A 21,679-nucleotide genomic window follows, 5' to 3' on the forward strand; every position below is an offset into this window, starting at 1 on the left:
TGGCCAGCTCTATAAAATCAGCATTTGGTGACACCAAGAGCATGTCAGGGACTGGATGAGTAAGCTATAGAAAAACAAGGGAGCCTGCAAATTGCAGGGGCTTTCTCTTCCACACTCAGCAAGAGCTGGACGTCAGAACCATGTATGTCCTCCCTGGGCCTGGCTGTCGTCCTCGTAACAAAACTAGACTTGGAAGAGAGTGAAAACATGTTTTAAATCAGACTTCACATTATGTCTTGATAGCCAGAAATTGATTCTTAAAGCTTAGAGACAGTGAAGACAAAAAACTCCTTGCCTCATCAGAACAAAGAGTCCCTTTAATGTTTTCCAATAGCATATTTTTTATTCTGAATATTATCCAAAGGAGATAAGAGACAATAACCTAAAAATACAGCACTCTGATACATCATTACGTGGTTTATTTATCCTGCATGGATAAACACCAAAACACTGTGAAGCCCTCACGACAACACCAAAACATCAAATCGCAAGTGAAGAAGTCCTAATACTTAACAGTTGATCTCCAGTTAATATTAGGTATTTTCCTCAGCTGAGAACAGATGCTTTCCAGGTCTGTTGAGGCCTCTCAACATAGAAACGTGAGAAACAATGAGATTCCATTGTTCTGTGGTTTTCATTAGATGTTTATGTAGATTCTCACTTGAAACCCCTCTGATTTACTTTAACGATGAGTAAATTTTATAAGCTTATGATTTTAATGGTGATTAAGCAAACTAGAAGTAATTTAAAATTCAGTCACTTTTACTTAGAACTATTCATTGTACGGTGGCTAAGGAAAGAATCTAAAATATGTGCCCTAGACCAATGCTATCCAATAGTTTTCTATAATCATGGAAATATCCAAATCTCTCCAATAAAGTAACCAGCCCTGGTAGCTGCTGAACACTTGAAATACAGCTCACGTGATAGAGAAGGAAGTTTAAATTTTATAGCTACTGTATGGGGCTACACAGCTCTACAATCCTAAGTCTTTCTTAACTGTTTTTATAGGAATATTAGAAGTAATTCTCAATTCTATTTGTGGGTTTTTTCCCATTCTGAAGGAAGAGGACAACAAAGCATTATGAACTGTTATTTGTGTAAATCTGTAATTCTTTAAAGAACTTTAGGGAAAAAAAGGCAGAGAATAAGGAATACTATGACTAATTGGAAATTTCAATATAATGAAACTTAAGAGTACAGGTTTGGTCAGATCAATGTTAAACAGCCTCCAAAATTACTATTATTCAACTGACTAATTTGCTTTTTGTTAGTGTGTCAAGAAAGTTGTTTTGAATTTTAATAATTATTCATTAGTAAAATTATCAGTTCAATGTAAAAAATTCAAATTGTGTGTGACAGCATTTCTGTAGCATAACTCAGGTTCTGCAGTGTCATGCATGAATTCACTGGAAGTCATTTGAGGCAATACTTGGGATCATAATAGCCCCCTAAAAATGTTGGGAAATGAAAAAGGGGTTCCTTTGGAGGAGTATGATCAGAATAAACATGCTGGAATGATACCTAAAAGAGATTTTTAAGGAAGTTAAAAGTTGAACTCTACAAAGCAAAATTTGACATGTGGAAAGGTTGCTTAAGACTTTGTAAAAATCCAAATTGTTCCCATGGCTTTCACCCTTTGACACATGTTCACTTTGGTTATTTTACACTTTTCTCCGGCTTTACAGAGAATAGAGAAGAATCTAAACACACCTGGCTAAGTTAGTTCTTATGGCAAGATCACAACAAATGGATGACTTGGGTTTTGTTCATCTTGGAAGTATTTCTGAATCTTTTTATTTACACTGATTGTTAGCAAGGAACAAATTCTACATAGATACAGACATAGATGATATATATTCTCCAGCTTTTAAAACCACTGTGGGAAGACTTTTCCTTCAAAAACTGGCCACACCTTGCCACATGGCTATGTGGCAACAATTTCGATGAGGCATGTCTTACACAGATCTAGTCACTGTGCTCACATATGTAGGCTGCGCCTGTCTGCCCTGCCTCACCCCGCTGACCACAGACTCAGCTGCCTTGGGTAGTAGCCCTTCTCAACACGTCTGGGGGATGAGGGGCTGGGGTGAGGGGCTATCCAAGGGAAAGGCCCCAGCCTGGGATTAATAACCTGTGCCAGCTTCAAAAGCAGCTCAGCGTTTTGAGCTCTAAGCTAACACTCTGGACCTTTAGTCACCTGCCACCCCCAAAATTTAAAAAAAAAATGGAAAATAAAATCTTATTTCAAAGAGGAAACAAGCACAACTCCTGCAACATACACTAAAGCCTGTTCTGTCTTCATCTGAGAGTGAGGAGACTGGCTCCACTCTGATGCACTTGGGTCAATAAGAGCGGGTAGGCTGCTGTCGCTCTCAGCAATTCGAAGATGTTTAGATTCTACACAAAACAGAAATGCTGTTCAGACACTTGCTTTGAGAACTAGAAACTCATGTTTGTTTTTCAGGCACTTTGGGGACTTCACTGGATGTTTCAGGTGTGTAGTAATCAGTAATAAATATTAGTACTCCTCCCCTCTATTGGAATGCAAAATAGCAGGCGTCACCCTGTTTATGCTGCCGCTTCCAGCATGGACTTCACCGCGTTAACGAGTTCGTGAAACTCCGTGTTCTGAAAGTGGCCACGGTCAGTGAATTTGTACAGTTTGGCATCCAACCTGTCGGCCACTTCCTGCTGTTCCTTCCAGGGGAGGAAGGGGTCATCAGTGGAGCCAAACTGCACGATAAGAGGGCAGTTGGCCTTGATCTTCTCCCACTGCCACGGACGGCTGAAGTACCCTGTGGGAGAACAAACATGACCCGTCAGTGCCCGTGGCTGATCTTCATCCTAGGGCTTTGAAAACACCTGGTGGAAACCCTCGCAGAGACACATAAATCACAGCCTGAGTGTGCATTAGAAGCACTTCCAGGGCTGGCGCTGTGGCGCAGCGGGTTAAGCCCTGGCCTGATGCACCGGTATCCCACATGGGCACTGGTTCTAGTCCTGGCTGCTCCTCTTCTAATCCAGCTCTCTGCTATGGCCTGGGATAGCAGTGGAGGATGGCCCAAATCCTTGGACTCCTGCACATGTGCGGGAGACCCGGAGGAAGCTTCTGGCTCCTGACTTCGGATTCGCTCAGCTCTGGCCATTGTGGCCACCTGGGGAGTGAACCAGTGGATGGAAGACCTCTCTGTCGCTACCTCTCTCTGTAACTGTCTTTCAAATAAATAAAATAAATCTTAAAAAAAAAAAAAAAAAAAAGCAGCATTTCCTTTGCCTTCAGATCTTGCAGGTGTGTTACCCAAAACTGTTTGTTGAGGAAGGAAGAAATAAAACTGCACCCTTGGGTTGGAAACAGATCTACCAACTCCCAAAGTACCTAATCTATCTCCAAATAAAGGCAGTGAGTCTCTCTCCAATGCCACTTTTTTTAAAGCCTACCTAAAAGGACAGTATCGTATTCTAACCTGAAAGGGCAGCCCACGTGTAGGGGAAGGGCTTTTCAGGGGTCTCTACCTTCAGACTTACCACTCGCTCGCTCATTTGCATCCCCCAAGTCTGACGTGTAGGCAGACACCAGAACGATGGCGTACACTGGATGTGTTTCTGCGTACCTGCAGAGAGAAAAGCGACGTCAGTGGATACACGATGTGTGACCACCAGTCGATACGCCACTTAAAAAACCACTCATTTGACTCAGCTTATAGAATGGAGGCTGATGTGAAAACCAGCCAGAGCTGCAGAGCTACAAGGCCAACCCTGGCTACTGGGTGAGCTCCTATTTGTGTTTCAAGGTAGTCTGAACCTCTTCTGCCACCCTTTCCTAGTAAACAAAAAGACAGTCACCGTTCTCTCTAATATGTGCACGGACCCACCTTTAGTCTACAGGAGCATTATTTCATTGGTTAAAATGCAGGTGTCCAGGTTGGACCCCGGAGTAGGGATTCAGAGGCTAGGAACCGAGGCCCAGGAATCTGCATTTGAAGGCATGATAGCACCCCCCCCAACTGAGGTGACTCTGATGCAAGCTGTCTGTGAACTATATTTGAAGAAATATTACAAAACCAGGAATGCAGCTCCTCATTACACTGTGGTGTTCATTTGTGTGTATTACATCTGTTTCTCCAGTAAACCATCAGCTTTTTAGTGGCAAGCAGGAGCCGTATTAATCCTCGTGTCCCTTGTGCCTGGTACAGGGCTCGGCAAGGAAACACCCAGCTCACCACTGCAGCCAGTACCCTCGCTCCACAAACACCAGGCTAAGAAAAGACAGAGTAGTGATAGAGTTAAGGGGCATTTCCCCCAACCATTTATTTTGAAAAATAACCACACCTATGAAAGTGGAAAGAGCAGTAAGCATCTAGATTTAGTGTTCACATTTCACCCTTCCTTTCGCATGTATCTCCTAAGAGCAAGGCCATTGTCTTGCATAACCCCAGGCACATGAGTACACCCAATCAATTTAACATTGATGTACTGATATTAGTTGCGTTTCCCCCCAACTGTATCAAAAATGTCCTTTAGAGCTAATTTGGCAATGCCAGATCCAGTCAAGGATCACGTGTTGGATTTGGTTTTCCTGATTCTTTAGCCACTTTAAATTTTTTTTTTTTAATACACTTTTTTTTAAAAGATTTATTTATTTATTTGAAAGATGGAGTTAGAGAGGGAAAGGCAGAGAGATCTTCCATCCGTTGGTTCACGCCCTAAATGGCCAAAATGGAGGGAGCTGGGCCAGTCTGAAGCCTGGAGCCAAGAGTTTCTTCGGGGTCTCCAACACGGGTGCAGGGGCCCAAGTGATTAATTAAAAGCCATCTTCCACTGCTTTCCCAGGGGCACTAGCAGAGAGCTGGATCAGAAGAGGAGCAGCCGGGACTCAAACCGGCACCCATATGGGATGCTGGCTCTGCAGGTACCCACTAAGCCGCAGCGCTGGCCAAAATTTTTTGTTTTCAGTGACAATGACTCTGTTTGAGAGTTTAGGCTAATTGTCTTGTACATTTTTCTGTAAGCTTGCTTTGTCTCTTTTCTCCTAATTAGACAGAAGTTAAACACTTTTGTCAAGAGTGCTACATACATATTGTGTCACTCCCACACATTCACATCAGGGGGCATGTGACACTCGTCTGTCCCAGTATTAGATAAAATTCAATCACTTTTTTAAGGTGCTACCCACCAGATCTCTCTATTGTGAAGACACAATTTTTCCTTTGTGATAACAAGTAATCTATAGGGTGGTCCTCTGTGACCAAATCAATAACCTTTTCTCCAATGGCTTGGGCACCCATTTATCTCCTTGTCTCCTTGAACTTCAAAAGTCCTCTCTTGGAAGGTTGTTGACAGGTGCAGGCATTTGGCTTAGTGGTTAAGGTACTGCCTGGGACGTCCACGTCGGAGTGTCTATGATGAAGTCCCCAGCTCTGCTCCTGACTGCAGCTTTCTGATAATACACCCTGGAAGGCAGCAGCAATAGCTCAAGAGGTTGGGTCCCCGCCATCCAGTGGAAGACCTGGATTGGTTTCCGAACCAGTGGATGGGAGTGTGTCCTCCACCCCCATCTCTCTGCCTCTCAAGTAAAAATAAGTGATTAATTAAAAGACAAGGTTATTAAAAAAAAAAAATGGTTACTGACAATCCTCTAGTAAGCGCTGGGGTTTTTAAGAGAAGGCACGTCTTTACTACTCAATGGCTTGAGAAAAAATTCCATTGGCCTTGAATTAGGACAGATTTCAGCAACAAAGGGACCTCTTCATTGTCCAGACGACCTAACAACTTTTTTTTTTTTTTTTTAAGATTTACTTATTTAAAAGGCAGAGAGAGAGAGAGAGAGGTTGATTGATTCTACCTGCTGGATCATTCTACAAATAGCTGCAACAGCCGGGGTATTTTGTTGTTGTTGTTGTTGTTGTTGTTTTTGAGCCATGATGAAACCAAGAGCCAGGAGCTCCATCCTAGCCACCTATCTGGGTGGCAGGGACCCAAGCACTTGGACCATCATCCACTGTCTTCTCAGGTGCATTAGCAGAGAGCTGGAGTTGGAAATGGAGCCGCCAGGACTCGAACTGGCACTCAGACACAGGCATCACAAGTGGCGGCTTAGCCTGCCACACCTGCACCAACGCCGGGCTGCTCCTGGCAGTTTCTATACATCCCTGACACTATGACTGTACCATCACCTCATAACTCCAAACTGAAAAGCATTATTCTTATAGTTCTGGTCCATGTAGCTGAAAGAGTATGAAATTTGGCAAGATTCCCTGACACACAATTCATGTGATATTCTGAGCGACTGTTTGGGACAAGCAGCTTTACAAAGAAAAACTGTTGGGGCCGGCGTCGTGGCGCAGTAGGTTAATCCTCCGCCTGTGGCGCCGGCATCCCATATGGGTGCTAGGTTCTAGTCCCAGTTGCTCCTCTTCCAGTCCAGCTCTCTGCTGTGGCCCGGGAAGTAGAAGATGGCCCAAGTCCTTGGGCCCCTGCACCCACATGGAAGACTGGGAGGAAGCTCCTGGCTCCTGGCTTTGGATCAGCATAGCTCCGGCTGTTGAGGCCATTTGAAAGGTGAACCATCAGATGGAAGAGCTTTCTCTCTGTCTCTCTCTCTCACTGTCTGTAACTCTACCTGTCAAATAAATAAATAAATAAATAATCTTTTAAAAAACAACAACTGTAGGCCGGCGCCGCGGCTCACTAGGCTAATCCTCCGCCTTGCGGCGCCGGCACACAGGGTTCTAGTCCCGGTCAGGGCACCGGATTCTGTTCCGGTTGCCCCTCTTCCAGGCCAGCTCTCTGCTGTGGCCAGGGAGTGCAGTGGAGGATGGCCCAGGTGCTTGGGCCCTGCACCCCATGGGAGACCAGGAAAAGCACCTGGCTCCTGCCATCGGATCAGCGCGGTACACCGGCCGCAACGCGCTGGCCGCGGCGGCCATTGGAGGGTGAACCAACGCAAAGGAAGACCTTTCTCTCTGTCTCTCTCTCTCACTGTCCACTCTGCCTGTCAAAAAAAAAAAAAAAAAAAACAAAACTGTTATTCTTCATCATTCAGCCTAGCAAACACGGAAGAAACCCAACCCCAGAGGGTTCACTCACTCCTACATCCCAACTTCTGAGACCTTCTAAGGCCAAGTCGGGGAGATATATGTTCTACAGGAGACCTTCGGGGGTGTGCTTGTGAATCCTAAGGACTGGGGGCTGCAGGTAGGTGGGGAGTAACAGCCCCACCCTCCAACAAATATTTCTTGTGTGCATCTACCATTTGTGAGGCTCTCCTCTAGGCACTAGGGTTTCAGTGTCAGACAGAACCAAGGCCCTCACTTACACAGCTAATGTTCTATTGGCAAAAACCAGACAAGAAATAAACAGGGTGTCAGATGGTGGAATGGGTTATAGTTGATGAGACAAAGGGGATAGGAGCCAAGAGGGAGAGGTTGTTGTTTGGAAGGCCTCACCCAAAGGGAACATTCAAGCAGAGGCTTAACAGGGAAGAAAAAAACAAACAGGCGCAGGACCGTGTCCCGGGAAGAAGGGAGAGAGCAAGGCATGGGGGGTGGGTGCTTGGCATGTTCCAGGAACGGCAATGAGATGAACCTGCCAGGGAGACCAGGAGGGAGAATAGAGATGGCGTTTGAGCTGAGTGTTGGGCAGCTACAGGGGCTTGGAGCCACTTAATGTTTTAAAAGGATCACTGCATCCCAATAAGAGCAGTATTTTATTTTTTCAACCCACTAAAGCAAACCAGGAAGGAATTAGGACAGATCATGTTACCTCTCTTGAGGTCAGCACTGTTTCCTCTGTGATAAAAATTAAGAGCCATACAAGTGTTTCCCAGGCAGGCAAGGCTGCAGCCCACAGAGTGACAATTCAGCAAGGATCCCACCTCATGGCCGCAATGGCCCCCGAACTGTGGCCGATGATGATGGTCTTCTCGTCACAGTGCAGCTCCGTCTCCATGAAGGGCAGCCAGATGCTCTCTCGAGCTGTAACTAGGGTTCAGGGTGGAGAAACAGGCAGTCATTTAATGGGGACAGTCTCAGTTCAGTGCCGCCCCCACCTTTCTAACAGACAGCTGCTGAGCAGTTTACAACTTGGAATCCGCGGGACCGCAGTGGGAGATGGGGCGGTTCTAACAGAGGCAAAGATTCTATTGCCGCTTGGAAGACCTGAATCTGTAGACTTTGCATATAGTTGTTTTTTTTGTTTTTTGTTTTTTTTTTTTTTTTTTTTTTTTTTAAGATTTATTTTGTTTATTTGAAAGACAGAGTTACAGAGAGAGGTAGAGACAGAGAGAGAGGTCTTCCATCCACTGGTTCACTCTCCAGATGGCCGCAACAGCCAGAGCTGTGCCGATCCAAAGCCAGGAGCCAGGAGCTTCTTCTGGGTCTCCCACGTGGGTGCAGGGGCCCAAGGACTTGGGCCATCTTCTACTGCTTTCCCAGGCCATAGCAGAGAGCTGGATAGGAAGAAGAGTAGCTGGGACTAGAACCGGTGCCCACATGGGATGCCAGCACTTCAGGCCAGGGCATTAACCTGCTGTACCACAGCGCCGGTCCCTGCTTTTATTTTCTTACCGTGTTCTTGTATGAAAATACTGAGGGACAAGCCACATTTTTATTTGCTTCTGCTTTCTTTAGCCTTTGTCTGCCTATAAAATCCACCTCTGCTGCTCGGCTCATTGGAACACTTATTCTAGCTTACAGAATGAAGTTTTTTTGGTTTTTTGTTTGTTTGTTTGTTTTTTGACAGAGTGGACAGTGAGAGAGAGAGACAGAGAGAAAGGTCTTCCTTTTGCCGTTGGTTCACCCTCCAATGGCCGCTGCGGCCGGTGCACCGTGCTGATCCGAAGCCAGGAGCCAGGTGCTTCTCCTGGTCTCCCATGCAGTGCAGGGCCCAAGGACTTGGGCCATCCTCTACTGCCTTCCTGGGCCACAGCAGAGAGCTGGACTGGAAGAGGAGCAACCGGGACAGAATCCAGCGCCCTGGCTGGGACTAGAACCCAGTGTGCCGGCGCTGCAGGCAGAGGATTAGCCTATTGAGCTGCGGCGATGGTCCCAGAATGAAGTTTTAACTAATTCTAGAACTGAAAATAAAGCTAACTGAATGTACTACATATAAATAGATATACACTAGGGAATAAAAAAGAATGAAATCCTGTCTTTTGCAACAAAATGGATGCAACTGGAAAACATTATGCTTAGTGAAATAAGTCAGTCTCAACAAGACAAATATCATATGTTTTCTTTGATATGTGGTAGTTAATATAGAGCACAAAAAATGTATAAGAACAAAACAGGGACTGGCGCTGTGGCCTAGCAGGTAAAGCTGCCAACTGCAGTGCCAGCATCCCATATGGGCACCGGTTTGAGACCTGGCCACTCCACTTCCGATCCAGCTCTCTGCTATGGCCTGGGAAAGCAGTAGAAGATGGCCCAAGTCCTTGGCCCCTGCCCCCGTGTGGGAGACCCAGAAGAAGCTCCTGGCTCCTGGCTTCAGAATGGTGCAGCTTTGGCCTTTGAGGCCATCTGTGGAGTGAACTGGCAGATGGAAGACTCTCTCTCTCTCTCTCTCTCTCTCTCTCTCTCTCTCCCTCTCCCTCTCATTCTCTCTCTGTGTAACTCACTTTCAAGTAAATAAATTTTTTTAAAAAAAGAACGAATCAGACATCTTATGATTTGATTGTTCTTTTTAGTCTTTGTTTATACTCCTGTGGAACTGTTGTCTTCCTACTTTTTATTTGTTAAATATTATGGTTAGTGGTGAATTAAGCCTGTGATTATTATAGACTGGATTGAAAGCATGTCTTTGCAAAACCTAAAGAGAAAAAAAAAAAAGGTAGGAAGGATAGGAAGGAAAGAGGGGGAGGGAAAGGGCGAGGGAAGGATGTATGAATATTGCCTTAGAACTGCACCTATGAAATACATGAAATCTGTTCTCTTTAATATTAATAAAAAGAAAGCTAACTAAAATCTTTAGAAGAAAGAAAATACTGAGGGAATAATAAATAAAGTATGACTCTGAAGCTTTAATGTAAATTTCAAACTTAAAAAAAAAAAAAAACTCTTGGGATAGGCATTTGGCTGAGCAGTTCAGGCTCTTGTGGTCCATATCTGAGTGCCTGGGTTTGATTCCTAGCTCTGGCTCTTGACTGAAACTCCCTGCTAATACACACCCTGGGAGGCAATAATGGCCCAAGAAGCTGGGTTCCTGCCACCTTCATGGGAGCTGGGGATTGAGTTCTCAGCTCCCGCCTTTGCAGGCAATTGAGGAGTAACCAGGGAAAGGGAACTCTTTCTTGCTCCATCTCTCAGACAACCTCTTCAGAACATTCTCTCTAAAATTCCTTCTTTCCACAAAGGAGGTTCCTAAGATAGATATACCCAGAGCAAAAATGGCAATATTACATTTTTAAATATTAGGATCTCAAATAGATGCTGTAAAGTTTTCTCTCTGCCTCAAGTGGAACACCCACAAATTTTGCCTGAAAATATCTCTAGACTTACGGAAGAAGACATCAAGTTGCTCACAAAGTTGAACCTGAACTGAACTTGGTAAATTAAGTTCACCAAGCCCTGGTGATTTTCTTGATTCCTACTAGAATTGTTTTTGGCTCATATCTGCCTCCTCCAGTTTCATGCCTTGTTTTCACTCTTGGTTACCTATTCATCTTTGGCTTCTCTACTCTGATGGTCCTCTTCTCCTCTAAGACATGGAGAGCTCAAAACCTAACAAGAAGAGAGTATTTAAAGACAAGTGTAAAACTTACTTGGATCAGGCATGTTTTTAGCCAAACACTGGAAACCAGGTATCTGTGATAAGAGGAGGAGGAAAAAGCTAAAATAAAGATCTCAATTACAACTAATACTTTGCTAATAAGAAATAAGACACCTGATAGGATCTTTATCAATTCAGTTAAGTATTTGCTTTGAATACGAGATGAAGTGGGAGAAGCACTGTAGGATTACATATGATCATATAGTTCCCGCTGATGAATTCCACTTGCAGTTCTACAAGGGCACTTTTGTGGGAAATGAGATCAATGGATGTTTATTTTGGTGCAAAACATTTTAAAATCTATGCATATGAGGGGACTACAAAAGGTTCATGGGAAAATGAGTCTTATGAAAAACTATGCATGGATTTCAAAATGTTTAGCACCAAAATACAATATTTTAATCTTATTTTGCCAGAACCTTATGAAGTATCTTCTTACACCTCTACAGAGATCTGTATTTGCATTTGTACACACATAGGCATTTATGTATGCAGAGGGTGTGAGTTAATGTGTTCTACACAAATTGACCTGGAGCTAAACTGTGTGCCAAGGGGTAGGTAAAACATGGTACAGAGTTGGGGGATTCCATTGCCTTGGTTGGCTCTAGCCCCTGACTTTTTGGGTTAGTTTTCAGGCAAATCCCATTCCAGAGACCTACTACTATTCTCTTGAATTTGTTTACTGTACTGAATTTATTACTCTGTTGAATACCACAGATAATTATGGAAAGGGGTTTTAAAAAAGGCACAAGATAACCAAAAGCAGCATACCATCTTTATAATGCTCACAAAGCACCCAAATTAAACAATATATTACTTAAAGGTTACTGACAAAGGTTGTAACAATACTATAAAAAAGAGAAGCAAATGAACACACATTATTTCAGGATAGCAGGGATATGAGACAGGTGAAACACACAGGTCATTTCAAAACTACTTGGGGGTAGGTGTTTGGCCCTGCAGGTAAGATGCCAGTTAGGATGCCCACATTCCACATCAGAGTACCTGGGTTGGATGCCTCACTCCAGCTCTGGGTTCCAGCTTTCTGCTAATATAGATCCTGGGGAGCAGCAGTGATGGCTGGAGTAGCTTCCTGGGTACCCTCCCACCTCCTTACCCCCATCGCTTCTCTAACCCCTGTACTGATGGACATCTGAAAGGTGAACCAGTGAATAGGAGATCTCTGTCTCTCCAGCTCTCAAATAATCTTTTCTTAAAGATACCAGAAACGTTCTAGATTTTAGTTTGGGGATTCGCTAGATAATGCTACATAATTCTAACACACGTTACATACATCCTTTGCATAAATTTTCTTTAAAAATCTGAAGCAGGAAACAATGCAGACAGACGTAGAGTCATCTGGGAAGTCCCAGATCCGAGGGCCACACAGAGGGGGCAGGAGGGGGCTCGATCTCTATAGTTCTAAGAGGTGGTTCCTTTCATTCGAATCACTGAGCCTCCAGAGAAGTCTTCCAGGCTGTTTGATCACAAAGTCTTGACCATTAGTTCTAGAGTCTGAGCGAGGGCAGCAGTGGAGAGGCGCAGAGATACACAGGCTTTGCTGAGGGCAGGGGGACACACGTTCAAACCTCAGTCTGCCTCCCCTCTGCCCCAGGCTGACTTCCCAGGGCAGTGGACCCTGTGTCTCTTACCTGCTCCAGCCTCTTCTTCACCCAGCCATACCAGCCGTGGGTGGCCACATCGCCGCCTCCATTCCCGGGAACAATCACTGCCTTGCTAGGAGGAGCCATGAGCACAGAGCAGCCGAAGTCCCTCCAGCCAGGTCCTGCAGAGCAAGAACCAAAACCGCAACTTCTGCTGGGAGTCTGCACTGTGGCATTCTGGGAATTGTAGTTCTACGGGATCAGTAGGCTACTTCAAGTATTTCGGGTTTTCCTCGCAACTGCCGCAGGAGGCAGCCACAAACAAAACGTGCCAGTTTCTAACAAATGTAGAGCCCCTTTTGACCTTTAGTATAGCTCTTTATTCCCTCCTTTTTAAGAATAAGCTATTGCATGCCCAGAATGTGCATGTAAGGAACACGGTTAGCATTAACACTTCAGCTAGCTTAGAGATTAGAGGAATTTAGGTACCAGTGAAATGGTCTACCTATTACAGTACAGTGATCCTGAACTGTTAGGAATGATTATGCTTTACAGGCATATCCAAACATTATGAAACAGAGGTGGACAGAAGTACATTCATGCTTTTACAAATGAGAAGGAATAGAAAAATGCCTCTACCCTTGCCCTGCCATGGCCTTGCTCACTGTGTATGTCAGGCTTGTCAACACTGACATTGCAGACACTCCCTGCTAGTGCAGCTTTTGAACGAGCACTGCATGGATCAATGATATGCTGCCCCACCACCATTCTTCAGCAAGAGCAAGACACACATTTTCGTCTTGAACCTGGACTCTGAATGTTCTTTCTTTTTCTTAAGAATTATTTTATTTATCGGAAAGAGTTACACAGAGAGAGAAGGAGACGCAGAGAAAGGTCTTCCATTCTGTTGGTTCACTCCCCAAATGACCCCGATGGCCAGAGCTGAGCTGATCCGAAGCCAGGAGCCAGGAGCTTCTTCCAGGTCTCCCACATGGGTGCAGGGGCCCAAGGACTTGGGCCATCTCCTACTGCTTTCCCAGGCCATAGCAGACCTGGATAGGAAGAGGAACAGTCGTGATTTGAACTGGCACCCATCTGGGATGCTGGTGTTACAGGCTGGGGCTTTAACCCGCTGCACCACAGTGCCGGACCCTCTGAATTTTCTTAAGAAGTCTCTGAAGGGTATAGAGGAAAAACAAACTCTGCTTCTCCTATTACCCACTCACAAGACAGATCACAGAGTGAGAGGATGTCTTTCACACTAGCTAGCCAGCCACCGCATCTGCAGTAGACACCAGTAGAGTGTTCTCCGATCCAGTTGCATTCTGATACTCTCTACCTGGAGATAGTATTGAGGTTAGGACTCTGTCCCCCAAGACTGGCCCCTCTTCAGACACCAGTCCCAATTCTGGGTCTCTGGAACTTCTGACTCACCAGCCTCAAACTGGGGTTCCCAAAACTTCCTCTTAAGCCTGGCTAATTTGCTTGAATGGCTCTCAGAATTCAGGGAAACACATTTACTGGATTATTGCAAAGGATATTGTAGGGGTCATAGTTGTGACACTGGCACTCTGTTTCGGAGTGCCAGTTAGAGTCCTGCTAATGTACCCAGGGAAGCAGTGGAAAGTGGCCCAAGTACTTGGGCCCCCACTATCTGTGTGGGAGACCGGGATGGAGTTTCTGGTTTCTGACTTTGGCTTGACCCAGACCTGGCTTCATAGTCTCCCGCCTCTCCTTTCCTCTCTCTGTTTCTCTTTCAAATAATAAAATCTTTTTAAAAAGTATATTGTAAAAGAAGCAAGTATATTTTCAAGGGTATAATCTTGCGCTGGTGCTGTGGCATAACAGGTTAATCTGTAGCATGTGATGCCAGCATCTTATATGGGCACCAGTTTGAGTCCTGGCTGCTCCACCTCTGATCCAGCTTCCTCCTAATACACCTGGGAAAGCAGCCTTTGTGGCCATTTGGGAAGTGACCAATGAATGAAAGATCTCTCCTCTATTTCTGAGTGTGTGTGTAATTCTGCCTTTTAAATAAATAAATCTTATTTTTTCTTTTACATACATCTTTTTTTAAAGATTTATTTTTATTTATTTGAAAGAGTTACAGAGAGAGAGAGAGAGAGGTCTTCCATCCACTGGTTCACTCCCCAGACGGCCACAATGGCTAGAGCTAAACAGATCTGAAGCCAGGAGCCAGGAGCTTCTTCGAGGTCTCTCACACAGGTACAGGGACTCAAGGACCTGGGCCATCTTCCACTGCCTTCCCAAACACTTTAGCAGAGAGCCAGACTGGAAGTGGAGCAGCCGGGACTTGAACTGACACCTATATGGGATGTTGATGCTGCAGGCCAGGGTTTTAACCTGCTGCGCCACAGCGCCAACCCCAATACAAAAGGTAGGGTTTTTTTTTTTTATTTGTTTGTTTGTTTGTTTTTTTAATAAAGGATATAATCCCATGTTAGTAGATGGGAAGTCCAGCACAGCCTGTCTGTCCAGATTCCTCCTGGTCTTTTTGTGCCGTCTTCCCCCACAGATACAGGACAGGATCCTTCCTAAAAGAAGGACTTATGATCTTCTATTAGAGAAGGTAAAGTCAGGGGGTTTCCTCAAGGCCAGCTCCAATATAGAAAGGCAGGGGGAGATTATGGTTAATGTCTACAACCCACCTGTGGATGAGAAATTCTAGTTTCTATATGACCTGGCTTGGGGAGAAAATGGTTCAGGAGAAAAGCTGACAGGAGAAGGTGAGAGATTTGGTTTACTGAGGCCTAAAGCACCCCAACATTTTTTTTTTTTTTGACAGGCAGAGTGGACAGTGAGAGAGAGAGACAGAGAGAGAAAGGTCTTCCTTTGCCGTTGGTTCACCCTCCAATGGCCGCCGCTGCAGCCGGCGCACCGCGCTGATCCTGGCAGGAGCCAGGAGCCAGGTGCTTTTTCCTGGTCTCCCATGGGGTGCAGGGCCCAAGCACCTGGGCCATCCTCCACTGCACTCCCTGGCCATAGCAGAGAGCTGGCCTGGAAGAGGGGCAACCGGGACAGAATCCGGCGCCCCAACACCCCAACATTTTAACAGAAGACTGCCTGTCACCTTCAGCACCCTGAAGCTGTTCTGAAGCTGCTTCAGGAACCAATGAAAGAAGGCCAAATATTTTAACCTTCCTGCTCTATTTTTAAAGAAACAACAGGGCTATGGAATTATGGTTCAGGAACCATGGACAAAAACCAAAACAGGGCCGGCGCCGCGGCTCACTAGGCTAATCCTCCGCCTAGCGGCGCCGGCACACCGGGTTCTAGTCCCGGTCGGGGCACCAGATTCTGTCCCGGTTGCCCCTCTTCCAGGCCAGCTCTCTGCTGTGGCCCGGGAGTGCAGTGGAGGATGGCCCAAGTGCTTGGGCCCTGCACCCCATGGGAGACCAGGAAAAGCACCTGGCTCCTGGCTCCTGCCATCGGATCAGCGCGGTGCGCCGGCCGCAGCACGCCAGCCGCAGCAGCCATTGGAGGGTGAACCAACGGCAAAGGAAGACCTTTCTCTCTGTCTCTCTCTCTCATTGTCCACTCTGCCTGTCCAAAAAAAAAAAAAAAAAAAAAAAAAAACAAAACATACAGAGATCACAGGAAAATGGAATTAAAACATAATGGGTGGGGCAGGCACTGTGGCACAATGGGTTAAAGCCCGGGCCTGAAGCACCAGCATCCCATACGGACACCAGTTCTAGTCCTGGCTGCTCCTCTTCCAATCCAGCTCTCTGCTATGGCCTGGGAAAGCAGTAGAAGATGGCCCAAGTCCTTGGGCCCCTGCACCCGTGTGGAAGACCTGGAAGAAGTTCCTGGCTCCTGGCACAGCTCCAGCCATTGCAGCCATCTGAGGAGTGAACCAGCAGATGGAAGACTTCTCTCTCTGTCTCTGTGTCTCTCTATAACTCTGTCTTTCAAATAAATAAAATAAATATTTAAAAAATAACATAATGGGGGCCGGCACTGTGTCGAAGCCAGTAAAGCCGCCACCTGCAGTGCCGGCATCCCACATGGGTGCCGGTTCTACTCCCTTCTGCTCCTCTTCTGATCCAAGATGACCCAAGTCCTTGGGCCCTTGTACCTGCATGGGAGACCAGGAAGAAGCTCCTGGCTCCTGGCTTTGAATTGACACAGCTCTAGCTATTGCAGCTAATTGGGGAGTAAACCAGTGGATGGAAGACCTCTCTCTCTCTCTGTCTCTCCTCTCTCTGTGTAACTCTTTCAAATAAATAAATATATAAAAATTTTTAAAAATCATAATAGACTTCTCCACGAATGTTTTGAAGATACCTTGTATATCATAATATTAATGAAACATCAATATTATTCAACTTTCAATGTAAACTTACACACTTAAACAATGAACTATTGATATACACAATACCACAGATGAATTACAAAATAATAATCTTGAGTGAAAGATGCCAGACCAAATAATAGCACATACACTAAGGATCCATTTGTATGAAACTCTGAAAAATGCACGGGGCAGAAGGAAACTTTTTGGGGTCATATATGTCCATATCTCTGTTTTGGTGATAGGGATCAAAACTAAACAAATTATACACCTTGACTGTGTCTCACTTGTTTTAAAGAGTAAAGCAGTTTAAAATTTAAAAAAAATAATCAGGGGTATTCCTGTATCCACATGGTTTTCAGTTTAAGAAACATAGACACTTCCTATACAGGATCTGTGGGCTACAAAAGGACGAGACCTTCCTGGAGATCTGCTCATCTTCCTTCTAGAAGGGGAGAAAAGGCAATGGCATCAACTCTCACCCTTCTCAGATGGCTCATGCCAACAGTGATCACTGAGAATATATAATTATCACAAATCTAGCCGGCGCCGCGGCTCACTAGGCTAATCCTCCGCCTGCGGCACCCGCACCCCGGGTTCTAGTCCCAGTCAGGGTGCCAGATTCTGTCCCGGTTGCTCCTCTTCCAGGCCAGCTCTCTGCTGTGGCCCAGGAAGGCAGTGGAGGATGGCCCAAGTGCTTGGGCCCTGCACCCGCATGGGAGACCAGGAGGAAGCACCTGGCTCCTGGCGCAGAGCACCGGCTGCAACACGCTGGCCGTAGCGGCCACTTGGGGGGTGAACCAACGGCAAAAGGAAGACTTTTCTCTGTGTGGCACTGCAGGCGGAGGATTAGCCTAGTGAGCTGTGGCGCCGGCCTTGTAATGTGTACGAGCATTTTCTGATCTTGTTATTATCACGGAAGAAATGGCTTTGATTTCAAAACTGAAAGTCAACATTTTGACGAACTTTTTTTTTTTCGCGGACTCGTTTATTGGGGGGCGGGCGGGGCTCAGTCCTTCTTGGCGGCCGCCTTGCGCATGGCGGCCAGCATGCTGCTCATCTCCTCGCGCTTCCTCTTGGCGCGGATGTGCGTGCCCACCCTCTTCTTGATGAACTTGAGTGCCCGTTTGTCCTTGGACACCTTGAGCAGCTCCATGGCGCGGCGCTCGTAGGTTGCGAAGCCGCACACCTCCTGGATCATGTCCCGCACGAACTTGGTGTGCTTGGTGAGGCGCCCGCGCCAGCGGCTGTGCCTCGGCTTGCTCACGTTCTTGGTCACCTTGTGGCCTTTGTTGAGGCCCACGGCCATGGGGTAGCGCAGGGCCATGGCTGCGGGGGCAAGAGTCGGAGTGAGTCCCAGCTCGGGCCCCGCCGCCGCTCAGAGCACCACGCCCCGACTCTGCCGGACGCTCCCGCCGCTCCGGCCGCCTCCCGACCCGCGTGCAGAGCCTAGGACTCCGGATGCCGAAGGGACGAACTTTTTAAGATCTGAAAATCATGGGGCCAGCGCTGTGGCGTAGCATATGAGGCTGCTGCCTGCCGTGTTTGAATCTCATATGGGCACCAGTTTGAGTCCCGGCTGCTTCCAGTCCAGCTCTCTGCTATGGCCTGGGAAAGCAGTAGAAGATGGCCCAAGTCCTTGGGCCCCTGCACCCGCATGGAAGACTTGGAAGAAGCTCCTGGCTCCTGGCTTCAGATCGGCACAGCTCCAGCTGTTGCGACCAACTGGGGAGTGAACCAGCAGATGGAAGACCTCTCTCTCTCTGCCTCTCCTTTTCTCTCTGAGTAACTCTTTCAAATAAGATAAATAAAATCTTTTTTAAAAATCTGAAAATTCACAAATTTACCTGGTACATCACTCATTAATATTGAAAGTTGCTCCCAAGAACTTGCTGAAGTGACAGAGACAGCGAGAGAGAGACAGAAAGACAGAGATATCTTCCAGGCATTGGTTCATTCCCCAAATAACCATAAGTGGTCAGGGCTGGGCCAAGTTGAAGCCAGGAGCCAGAAACTCAGTATGGGTCCCCTATTTTGGTGGCAGAGACCCAAAATACTTGTGCTTCCCAGGGTGCATATTAAAAGAAGCTGGAATTGGAATTGGCAGTGGGGCTGGGACTGAAAGCCAGGGACTCTGATACAGAATGCAGGCATCCCAAATAGCTGCTGCTGCTTCTTTTTTTTAAATTTTTTTTATTTTTATTTTTATTTTTTTGACAGGCAGAGTGGACAGTGAGAGAGAGAGACAGAGAGAAAGGTTTTCCTTTGCCCTTGGTTCACCCTCCAATGGCCACCGCGGCCGGCGCGCTGCGGCCGGCACACCACATTGATCCGAAGGCAGGAGCCAGGTACTTATCCTGGTCTCCCGTGGGGTGCAGCACCCAAGCACTTGGGCCATCCTCCACTGCACTCCTGGGCCACAGCAGAGAGCTGGCCTGGAAGAGGGACAACCAGGACAGAATCTGGCGCCCCGACTGGGACTAGAACCCGGTGTGCCGGTGCTGCAGGCGGAGGATTAGCCTAGTGAGCCGTGGCGCCGGCCCCAAATAGCTTCTTAACCATTAGGTGTTGACATCTGACCCGTGCCTGAAGTTGTAGAATCAAAGCTGATGGCTAAGTCTCTTCACCTCTTCTTCTAAGGGTGTAAGATGTTTTACCAGCTTAAGTTATATTATTATTTGTCTTCAATTAAGGTGCTCTGTTAGTGAATTTATGGAAATAAACATACACATACATAAATCACATATTCCTAAAATTCCCAGAAAACAAGATAACTAATCGGCTAGATTTTTAATAAAAAAAAATCCTCTGGAAGGTGGTTTTTAGCAGCTCTGCCAGCAGAAGGGTGTTGACAGCGTAGCAAGGGTTCACTGTGGTGCTTAGATTCTCACACAGTGCCAGTATTTAACCATATTGTGTCAAGCAAAAGGGCAAAGAATATGGACACCTAGAAGTCCCCTCCATATATAGTATCCAATGTCTGCCGTGTTTGACCAGTCACAGATTCGGGAGTTCAGAGGTCTTTGCCATGATTTACCATTACAGAGATGTTTCATCAACAAGAAAGATTTGCATATCCTTGCCTCATTGCAGAAAAACACAACTGATGAGTCTTGGGATGTCATGATGAATGAGGCTCCAGACCCTATCAGTTTCACCACATTTCTCACCACATTTGGTGAGAAGTTAGAACGGCAAAGATCCAGAAGATGTCATCACAAACGATTTTATTAGGGCTGGGCATTGTGGTGCAGTGGGTTAAGCCACAGCCTGCGATGCCATCATGCCTGATGAATGCCAGTTTCAGTCTCAGCTGCTTTTCCTCTGTTCTAGCTCCCTGCTGGTGTGCCTGAGAAGGCAGTGGAAAATGGCCCAAGTGCTTGGCCTCTGCCACCCATGTGAGAGACCTAGATGGAGTTCCAGGCTCCTGTCTTCAGTCTGGCCCAGACCTGGCCACTGTGGCCATTTGGGGAGTGAAACTTCTCTCCTTTGGCTATGCCTTTCAAATAAATAACTGTTAAAAAAAGAAAAAGAAAAAGAAAAAGAAAAAGAAAGAAAGAAATGGTCTTACTGGGAACAGGTGTTCAGTCTGGTAGGTAGGACTCCTGTGTCCTGCATCAGAGCACTTAGGTCTGATTTCTGACTCTGGCTCCTGGCTCCAGCTTCCTAATGCATACCTTGGGGGGTAGCTGTGATGGCTGAAGTAGCTGAGTTCCTGCCTTCCATGATGGAGACCTGGATTGGGATCTGTGCTCACAGCCTCAGCCCTGACCTACTCCCAACTGCTCTGGGCATTTGGGGGAGCGAACTGAGTATGTAAATTCCCACCCCCAAGTCTGCTTCTCAAATAAATAAAATTTGTGAGGCCGGTGATATGGCATAGGTGACACTGCTGCCTGCAGTGCTGGCATCCCATATGGGTGCCAGCTTGAGTCCTGCCTGCTCCACTTCAAATCCAGTTCCCTGCTAACCTGCCTGGGAAAGTAGTGGAAGATGCTCCAAGTGCTTGGGCTCCTGCACTTGCTTGGGAGACCTGGAAGAAGCTTCTGGCTCCATCCGTTGCAGCCATCTGGGGCATGAACCAGTGGATGGAAGCTCTCTCTCTCTCTCTCTCTCTCTCTCTCTCTCTGCCTCTCCTTCTCTATGTAACTCTTTCAAGTAAATAAATAAATCTTTAAAAATAAATCTGTAATGCTTTTGCTTGCTTTGGTGAAGAAGTAACTGGCACCATTTAGGAAGATTACCTGAGGAAGCTGCTAACAACTGGAGATGGGTTTATAGATGAGGAGGTGGACAGGTGCACAAAGAAGCACTAATTGACAAAAAAAGTGAATTTCAACTACGTTGAACTGAACTTCAAATGCCAGCCAACATTTCTTGTTGCCACTTCAGAAATTTCTGGCATTTTTCCCTATAGCCTATTGCATATGCCTTACCTTTACAGCTTTCATCGTTTTCACTGTATTTCTCCTTAGCCATTTTGGCACATGTACATTTATACTCAAACTAGCAATGGATTTTTCTCATTTTCAGAATACAAAATAGGGTAGATTTACCAGTCCCTCCCCGCAGTAAATTAAGTATACAGAGTCAATATATTTTTTAGAGAAAATTGCTTAGCCTTCTTCTAAATCATAATTAAACTTCATTAATAAATTTAAAAGTCTTTCCTACATAAATTGCTAGTATGGAAAGAATTTAGGTTCAAATAATTAAGACAAATCTTTGGTAAATAATATTATGCTAATTTTTGGTGTAAAAAGAAAAATCCCAGTTAAGTCCTTTCTCTGTTAAGTGTAAAATACAAGTATACTTTATTTTAATTGGTCTTTTCCATTAAATTTCTTAAATTTATACAACTTTACTGATTAAAATAAGCTAACATTAACATCGAGTTTAAGATTAAAAACCAAAGTTTTCAACAATCATCCGATAACTTACATGAATTACATTTCATAGTGCATTGACTAATTTCCATTATCTATAGGGAATT

The 21,679-nt window shown here is 45.8% G+C and overlaps 1 protein-coding gene and 1 pseudogene across 3 annotated transcripts; both read right to left on the reverse strand.

The window, feature by feature from the left end:
* Positions 1–316: 316 nt before the first annotated feature.
* Positions 317–12,595, reverse strand: RBBP9 (RB binding protein 9, serine hydrolase). 2 transcript variants are annotated; one of them, XM_002710987.6, is made up of 5 exons: positions 12,420–12,595; positions 10,760–10,802; positions 7,877–7,982; positions 3,529–3,614; positions 317–2,798 (listed from the first exon to the last, which is right to left on the reverse strand). In XM_002710987.6, exons 1-5 carry the CDS (start codon positions 12,516–12,518, stop codon positions 2,572–2,574), a joined length of 561 nt encoding a protein of 186 aa, XP_002711033.4. In that variant the 5' UTR covers positions 12,519–12,595; the 3' UTR covers positions 317–2,571. The 2 variants fall into 2 exon arrangements, with proteins under 2 accessions (XP_002711033.4, XP_089164345.1); XM_089308219.1 differs by lacking the exon at positions 10,760–10,802 and having other exon boundaries at positions 12,420–12,579.
* A 5,057-nt stretch (positions 12,596–17,652) lies between these two features.
* Positions 17,653–18,149, reverse strand: LOC100355611 (large ribosomal subunit protein eL36 pseudogene; annotated as a pseudogene). Its single transcript, XR_016217101.1, has one exon. The product of XR_016217101.1 is annotated as a large ribosomal subunit protein eL36 pseudogene (transcript).
* Positions 18,150–21,679: the final 3,530 nt, after the last annotated feature.

The sequence above is a fragment of the Oryctolagus cuniculus genome, chromosome 11 (assembly GCF_051225735.1).
Source record: "Oryctolagus cuniculus isolate XC-2025 breed Fujian yellow rabbit chromosome 11, ASM5122573v1, whole genome shotgun sequence".
Taxonomy (NCBI): domain Eukaryota; kingdom Metazoa; phylum Chordata; class Mammalia; order Lagomorpha; family Leporidae; genus Oryctolagus; species Oryctolagus cuniculus.